At 43.5% G+C, this 8,884-nt stretch overlaps 1 protein-coding gene across 1 annotated transcript in view; it reads left to right on the forward strand.

Moving 5' to 3' along the window:
• LOC311241670 (clathrin coat assembly protein AP180) overlaps window positions 1-8,884 on the forward strand; it is a gene marked incomplete at its 5' end in the record, with an annotated part of 113,513 nt that overhangs the window by 94,027 nt on the left and 10,602 nt on the right. The window contains 5 exons of the mRNA XM_084330547.1: window positions 796-869; window positions 4,937-4,949; window positions 5,367-5,494; window positions 6,084-6,157; window positions 7,960-8,136. Coding sequence (XP_084186673.1) covers window positions 796-869; window positions 4,937-4,949; window positions 5,367-5,494; window positions 6,084-6,157; window positions 7,960-8,136 — 466 coding nt within the window. The remainder of the gene's footprint in view (window positions 1-795; window positions 870-4,936; window positions 4,950-5,366; window positions 5,495-6,083; window positions 6,158-7,959; window positions 8,137-8,884) is intronic.

The following is an 8,884-nucleotide window of genomic DNA, read 5'->3' on the forward strand; positions in this document are numbered from 1 at the left end:
TTCCTTGCGTGGGGGGCTCGCCGTGGCTTCTGCTGTGTCCCGGGCGGGTCCCGGTGTCATCTCGGACCGCCCCGGTGCTGCGTGTCTTTTCGTTTGGCCGCTGTTGTGTCTGTCTGCTTGAGTGTTTGGCGTGGCTGCGGGTCCTGGGGCGCGTGGCCTGTCATTCCTCTGTGGAGTTTGGGGGCGGGGGGCGTGTGATTCACTGGTTTTCCTCGTGGTGGCGGGGGCGCCGGGGCCGGGGGAGATGGAGCGGCCCGCAGGGGTGGCATTCCCGTCGCCGTGCATGGCGGTGAGAGTGGCGCGCGGGCTGTTTGTGTTTTCCTTCTGTCATGACGTGCTTTATCGGGGTGTGTGTCTTGGATGGGGATGTGCTTGGGATTGATGTGTGGGGTGTTTGGGGGTCTGACTGTTCCGGGGGGGTTTCACATGCCTTCGAGCGACATTGTATTTATTTTATGCCTATTTTACATTGCACTACTTTTATTGTCTTTTATACCTATTATGTCTGCAATTCATGCTTTGTTTTTTATTCTGTCAATTGTGTGCTGATTTTATGCCTATGTTCATTTTATACTAATGGCTGTGGGGCACTCTGGACTGTGGTCCATGTGTTGAAAAAAAGTACTATTTAGATAGTTATTAATATGTATTATTGTTATATTGTAGAGATGTGTGCATTGAAATGTCTGTAAAGTCTCGACGACATTGACAATGAGGGTGACCTAAAATGGTCTTTTTGAGAATAAATAAAGGTTTGATGATGATGAAGGTGTGTCCCCATCTCCCCCTCCTCAGGCTCCCAGCAGTATCCTGGAGTCTCTGGAGACGCACATGAACAGCCTGGAGGATGAGAAAAGAGGAAAGAAGGGGTAGGACAGCTGCTCAATACCCTCCCGTTTGACCCGGTCACATATACAATAACCCTTATTCGATTACTAGAAATGGAAATGTTTCACACTTGAAGCCAGACACAACCATAGATATATATAAAGACTAGATTTTTTAATAAAAATTCTTCCAAGCAAGAATCACAGCCACGTTAATAACGTTTTTGTAATAAACCAAACCGTTTGTAAATCCGTCAAGATGTCAGCGAGTTAAGAGTATTTTAGTTTGTGCAGATCACTGGCCTTAAAGCAGTTTCTTATCTGCTCTCAACCACTCTTATAATTTGGTCTTGCCTGAGAGAAAAGCAAACATAAGAAAACATTGCTGAATCCCAGGTAAGAAAAAATTCTAGTTAAGAACAAAATGAGAGGAAATCTGTCCTTATATCGCTTCATGAATGAGGCCCAATGTGATTTGTGCTGTTCACACTGTCATGAAACAGACAGATCTGAGTCACATAATGAGCAAATAAATCTGATTCGGGCCAATTCTGCCTGCAGTGTGAACACAGCCTTAGTGACAAACACTCTTCAACCGTACTGTCTTTTCTTCATCTCCTGTAACCCTTCCTCCTTTCTTCTTATCCTCCTCTCTTCTTATCCTCCTTTCTTCTTATCCTCCTTTCTTCTTATCCTCCTTTCTTCTTATCATCCTCTTATCCTCCTCTCTTCTTAACCTCCTCTCTTCTTATCCTCCTCTCTTCTTATCCTCCTCTCTTCTTATCCTCCTTTCTTCTTATCCTCCTCTCTTCTTATCCTCCTTTCTTCTTATCCTCCTTTCTTCTTATCCTCCTCTCTTCTTATCATCCTCTCTTCTTATCCTCCTCTCTTCTTATCCTCCTTTCTTCTTATCCTCCTTTCTTCTTATCCTCCTCTCTTCTTATCCTCCTTTCTTCTTATCCTCCTCTCTTCTAATCCTCCTCTTATCATCCTCTCTTCTTATCCTCCTCTCTTCTTATCCTCCTTTCTTCTTATCCTCCTTTCTTCTTATCCTCCTCTCTTCTTATCCTCCTCTCTTCTTATCCTCCTTTCTTCTTATCCTCCTCTCTTCTTATCCTCCTCTCTTCTTATCCTCCTTTCTTCTTATCCTCCTCTCTTCTTATCCTCCTCTTCTTATCCTCTTCTTCTTATCCTCCTCTTTTCTTATCCTCCTCTCTTCTTATCCTCCTTTCTTCTTATCCTCCTCTCTTCTTATCCTCTCTTCTTATCCTCCTCTTCTTATCCTCCTCTATTCTTATCCTCCTCTCTTCTTATCCTCCTCTCTTATTCTCCTTCTCTCTTCTTCTCCTTCTCTCTTCTTCTCCTCCTCTCTTCTTATCCTCCTGTCTTCTTATCCTCCTCTCTTCTTATCCTCCTCTCTTCTTATCCTCTCTTCTTATCCTCTCTTCTTATCCTCCTCTCTTCTTATCCTCCTCTCTTCTTATCCTCCTCTTATTATCCTTCTCTCTTCTTATCCTCCTCTTCTTATCCTCCTTTCTTCTTATCCTCCTCTCTTCTTATCCTCCTCTTCTTATCCTCCTCTCTTCTCTTCCTCTTCTTCTCCTCCTCTCTTCTTCTCCTCCTCCCTTCTTCTCCTCCTCTCTTCTTCTCCTCCTCTCTTCTTATCCTCCTCTTCTTATCCTCCTCTCTTCTTATCCTCCTCTCTTCTTATCCTCCTCTTCTTATCCTCCTCTCTTCTTATCCCCCTCTCTTCTTATCCTCCCCTCTTCTTCTCCTCCTCTCGTATTCTCCTCCTCTCTTCTCATCCTCCTCTCTTCTTATCCTCCTCTCTTCTTATCCTCCTTTCTTCTTATCCTCCTCTCTTCTTATCCTCCTTTCTTCTTATCCTCCTTTCTTCTTATCCTCCTCTCTTCTTATCCTCCTCTTCTTATCCTCTTCTTCTTATCCTCCTCTTTTCTTATCCTCCTCTCTTCTTATCCTCCTTTCTTCTTATCCTCCTTTCTTCTTATCCTCCTCTCTTCTTATCCTCTCTTCTTATCCTCCTCTTCTTATCCTCCTCTCTTCTTATCCTCCTCTCTTCTTATCCTCCTCTCTTCTTATCCTCCTCTCTTCTTATCCTCCTCTCTTCTTATCCTCCTCTCTTATTCTCCTTCTCTCTTCTTCTCCTTCTCTCTTCTTCTCCTCTCTTCTTATCCTCCTGTCTTCTTATCCTCTTCTCTTCTTATCTTCCTCTATTCTTATCCTCCTCTTCTTATCCTCCTCTCTTCTTATCCTCCTCTCTTCTTATCCTCCTCTTCTTATCCTTCTCTCTTCTTATCCTCCTCTTCTTATCCTCCTTTCTTCTTATCCTCCTTTCTTCTTATCCTCCTTTCTTCTTATCCTCCTCTCTTCTTATCCTCCTCTTCTTATCCTCCTCTCTTCTTCTCTTCCTCTTCTTATCCTCCTCTCTTCTTCTTCTCCTCCTCCATTCTTCTCCTCCTCTCTTCTTCTCCTCCTCTCTTCTTATCCTCCTCTTCTTATCCTCCTCTCTTCTTATCCTCCTCTCTTCTTATCCTCCTCTTCTTATCCTCCTCTCTTCTTATCCCCCTCTCTTCTTATCCTCCTCTCTTCTTCTCCTCCTCTCGTATTCTCCTCCTCTCTTCTCATCCTCCTCTCTTCTTATCCTCCTCTTTTCTTATCCTCCTCTTGTCTTATCCTCCTCCTCTTCTTATCCTCCTCTCTTCTTATCCTCCTCTTCTTATCCTCCTCTCTTCTTATCCTCCTCTCTTCTTATCCCCCTCTTCTTATCCTCTTCTTCTTATCCTCCTCTCTTCTTATCCTCCTCTTCTTATCCTCCTCTTCTTATCCTCCTCTTCTTATCCTCTTCTTCTTATCCTCCTTTCTTCTTATCCTCCTCTCTTCTTATCCTCCTCTCTTCTTATCCTCCTTCTTTTGTGGTCATTTGGAAACACCAGTGAAGGGTGAGCATACTACACATTTTGTTTGGGGTACACATTTTGTTTGGGACTAACTTCTTAGTAGATTAACAACGTACAGTAACATGTTTTTGATTTGTAGAGAGTGTATTATATACTGTAGTCTACTCCCTCTCCCTCTACGCAAATTACCATCAATAGGGAGGTGTAGTGGTTAGGTCATTGTGCATGGTGTACCTTTCTCTGTGTATTCATCCACAATCTATAGCTCAACATGAAAAAAAATTGCGATTAATCGTAAAAGTAGCAAAATAACAACGTTTATGTTTTCGTTCACTGAGAAACTACACAATGGCCGTGATGTGTATTAGGCGACAGCACTGAACGACAGGCGTTCTACTGGTAAGTGTAGTTATTTTTTACGACAAATTAAACAACCTTTTAACTAACTTTATTTCAACCAAAAATGCTTAAACAATAATGTTAGTGATAGAAGGGAACTCATTTTGTACAAAAATGGAAAGCTTGCCAATGTTCATGAGGCAGAATTATTTCAATAGCCGATAATACATTTTCCCAATGATAAATCCCTATACGGGTGGACCGTGCCGGAAACTAAAGTGACGTCAGACTACACCTCCCTATGAACCCCACTCTAATAGCATTGATGTGATGATTTCTGTTTAAAACGTGTGCTAACTTGACCATCATGCACCACCATAGCTGTGCAATAAGTATTTGTTGTATTTGTTTGTTGTTTGTACTTAAATAATAGCATGGTATCATCCGATTTGAAGCATTTCCATCACTTTTGCTCACTGCCATGATGGTACTGACCAAAAATACTTTTTTGGAAATACCATGATACTTTTGGGGAAATACCATGATAGGGTCACGGTAATGAGGTCAAACATGGAGATTGATTACATTTGTTGACTTTGCTTTGTTTACATAATGTGACATAGGACCATTATGTGAACATAATGACATGTCACCGCATATGGAATGTTATTACATGCTGACATGTAAATGTGAATCAGTATAGGATCACATGTGACCTATGTTGGCAATTTCTTTGTGAAAGTGATTCGTTTTATAACAATTTTGTGAACCTGTTTGGTATTTTTGGTAGCCAGTGTTAGGCTTGCCTACACATTCTTTATGACGATACTAAATATTCCTCCTCTATTTCAGGTCTCCAACAAAGGTGAGTTACACGTTTTATGAATACTTCTTTACTGTTTTCGTAATATTTATCCTACCAGCTTTTATACGCTAGCAATGGGACAAAAAAAATTCTCCCAGTCCCAATGTATACATTTGACAGACAGAAAAAAGGGGCGGGCACTGCACTGTCTGTCGCAAAAACAAACCAATGGACAGCAACACCATCTGTCCATGTGTCTCTGTTTTGTGATGAATCCGTGTGGCCATAACCTTAATAAACTAATAATAATTTGTAGTAATTAATAGTAATAGTAATTTGACGCGCGTGTGTGCCATTTTCTAGTACAATAGGAAGGTTATCGATATATATAATTTCTTCTTCTATCATTCCCTTTCCACTACTGTACTACCTCCCGGTGTGTTAACTCTCGATCTCCCCGCCTCTCTCTTCCACCAGGGGTCTCCCAGCAACAATGTGTCTCCCACCTCCACTCCTGCCAAATCCTCAAACGCCGTCCCCACGCTGCAGCCTCCGCCCGGGGAGAGTTCTGCTGCTGCTGCTGCCATCCCAGAGCCAGAGGAAGAGTGAGTTAACCCCCCCCCCCCCAGAGGAAGAGTGAGTTAACCCCCCCCCCCCCAGAGGAAGAGTGAGTAGCACCCAGAGAGCAGGGATGTAGCACTACATATGTTTGGAGGGAAGGAGTTCCAGAGGGTGGGTACGGCAACAGAGAAGGCTCTGGGACCGACAGTGCGCAGGTTGGTGGTGGGGATGGAGAGGAGACCAGAGTCAGAGGACCGCAGCCTCCGGGGCGGGATGGAGGAGGTCAGTATAGGTACCGGGGGGCAAGGGAGTGAAGGGCTTTGTAGGTGATGAGGAGGATCTTGAAATTGATGCAGGACTTGACTGGAAGCCAGTGGCGGTGGATGAGGGTGGGGACGATGTGGTGTGGGTGATTGAACCCTATAGCAGCTGAGTTCTGGACATATTGCAGCCTGTTCAGGGTATTGCTGGGTAGCCCTACAAGAACGGGGTTTACATAGTCCAGACGGGACTTTAAGATGACCACTTAAAGGTGGAGATTTGATCTCTCTCTCTCTCTCTTTCTCTCTCTCTCTCTCTCTCTCTCTCTCTCTCTCTCTCTCTCTCTCTCTCTCTCTCTCTCTCTCTCTCTAGCTCTCTGCTGGACCTGGACCCTCTCTCCTCCTCTGGTCCTTCAGTTCCATCTGCAGGACCCACGTCTTGGGGAGGTACATCATGTTTCACTGTCGTCATCAGTTTTATTTTTTTCTTCTTAACTACAAATTGATCCATGCTGTTCTTATACTTGCCATTGAAATTAAAACATTTTTAAATGCCATTATGGTTTGTTTTAGACAGCCATCTTTAATTGAGGTTAAAGGAACATGCCAACTTTTGGGAAATTAGCTTATTTGCCATCTACCCTGGAGGTAGACAAGCAGACACATACCCTTTTCTTCTCTGTGCATGCATTAGGCTTAGGGAACAGCCGCACCGTTAGCCTAGCTTAGCGTCATTTAGGGCTTTTGAGGTGATGAAATAACTGCGCCCAGGCAGGAGTGGTTCAGCAAAAAAGTTGTTCAGAGTATATATCTGCTTAGAAAACGAAAATGTCTAATAATTTTCTTTTATTTCTCCAGGTGGAAAATACACAGGTCACAACATGTTTACAGGAATGTTTTGGAGTTGTATTTGGAGTTATAGATTTCGTGACTGTTGGGAACTAGGCTACACTGGCACACCTACTTCCAGTGAATGGCGCTAAGCTAGGCTAACGGTGCGGCTGTTCCCTAAGCCTAATGCATGCACAGAGAAGAAAAGGGTATGTATCTGCTTGTCTACCTCCAGGGTAGATGGCAAATAAGCGAATTTCCCAAAAAGTTGGTGTGTTCCTTTAGCGTGTTCTTTAGCGTGTTCTTGAATAAAACGTAATGAAAACACGTGATTTACTTTCCCCCTGTGATCCTTCTCTGCCTCCGCAGACCTTCTCGGGTCAGGTGAGTGTCACCCTGCAACTCTCCTAGTCTATAGCCCGGCCTTGTCTTAAAGGATAATTCCTGTTATTTTATATTCCTGACCCTTTTTATATTTCATCAAATCAAATCAAATGTATTTGTAAGGCCCGACAACACATGTTAATGTCCCCATGGGCCGGACACGTCTGCTTTAAACAAGTCAAGAAGAAACAAAACAAAAACACCATGAAGTCCAAAATAAAATGTCAAATAAATAAATGAATGCATGAATGCAACACTCCCAGACACACAGCGATTCATTCCAACTCAAATCTGGTCAACTATAGGGCCATTATTGAGTGAGTTGGATGTGTCAGATCTTTCCTTGACTCCAACCACACAACAAAGAAGAGTCCCTGATTCCAAAATGTCGGTATATGACGACAGATGATAGAAAAACGAAAATAAACTTAACGATAACGGGAATTATTCTTCAAGCCATGTTCCAGGTCACCTTGATTGCAGCCACCGATTGTTATGTGCAATAGTCAAAAAACTATTTTAACTAGATATCCACATCAGGTCTTAATTTTCTAGTTTCTATGTGCATGCCACGTGTGATCTGTGTGATCGGGGTGACCTTGAATTGGCCTCTATGTTTTTGTGTAGCTCTATAACCACTACTGTACCTCCTTGTTTGTCTCATAGTACTGTTCACTCTGGTCTTTGTCTCAGTAGACTTTCTCTTTGTTTTTCTCTACCCCCCCCCCTGCATTTTCACTGGTTTGGTTCTGGATTATATGGGGGCTGCTTTGGTTGACAATTTTGTCTTTCATTGGTTGATATCGGGGTAATTTGGGTTTATTTTTGGTACTTTGATTTGGTTCATATTTTGACTTTATTCATTTATTTCGCTTTTGATTTTGGTCTATTTTTGGTCTTGCTTTTTCCCATTATTGATTTGGTTACGATTGGTGACTATTATTTTTGGTTACCATGGGACTTTGTTGGATTTTATTTTGGTATTGTTTATTTGGGGTTGTGGATACGCCACCCCCCACCATTGGCGCTCGCAGAAATGATGGGCGACTCCTTGCTTTCCGAGCCCACCCTCACAGCAGAGGCCGCCCCCTCCTCCTCCGCTGCGGCCACGCCCACTCCTGCAGCTGCAGAACCTGGAGTCTCTCTAGCCCCTCCCACTAGCACGGTGGCCGCCCCCTCTCCCGGCGCCGTCAATATGGATCTGCTGGGAGGTCAGTGAGCTTCCGGAGAATTCTCTATGAAAGAATCCCTCTGGAGAGCTCAGCCCTGCGGCCTACTGTCACACACTACGACAGCACATGCCACACTGCATGCTCATACGCAGACCCACTCGTGTAACATTATTGTTCTGTATTCTGCAAAAATATAAAACACAAAAACAAATGATTAAAGAAAACCTACCTTTTTTCTGGAATTGGGGAAAAATAGATGCATTTTCCCATTGGACTGCATTGTATTGTGATGAATGTATGACAATATTATTTGTCAATTTCAGTTTAAAAAAGAAAGGGTCAAATTGTGTTTTGCAGGAATACCTCTCTCTCTCTCTCCCTCGTCATACCTCTCTCTCTCCCTCTTCATACCTTTCTCTCTCTCTCCCTCTTCATACCTCTCTCTCTCTCTCCCTCGTCATACCTCTCTCTCTCTCTCCCTCTTCATACCTCTCTCTCTCTCTCCCTCTTCATACCTCTCTCTCTCTCTCCCTCTTCATACCTCTCTCTCTCTCTCCCTCTTCATACCTCTCTCTCTTGCTCTCTCTCTCTCTCTCTACATCTACACACATACACACACGCAGAATGATGACAGCTATGCACAGAGCACCCACTGTTCCTCTCAGCACCTGACCACATGCATTGTCACACGCTTCCTGTTTGATAGACAGCCGTGCTTTTCCGCGACCTCAGTGAAAAGCAAATCTATCAAACACATCTGTCACATTACAACAGCCGCAAAACACAC

This window comes from Notolepis coatsorum (assembly GCF_963971535.1).
Source record: "Notolepis coatsorum genome assembly, chromosome: 15".
NCBI lineage: Eukaryota > Metazoa > Chordata > Actinopteri > Aulopiformes > Paralepididae > Notolepis > Notolepis coatsorum.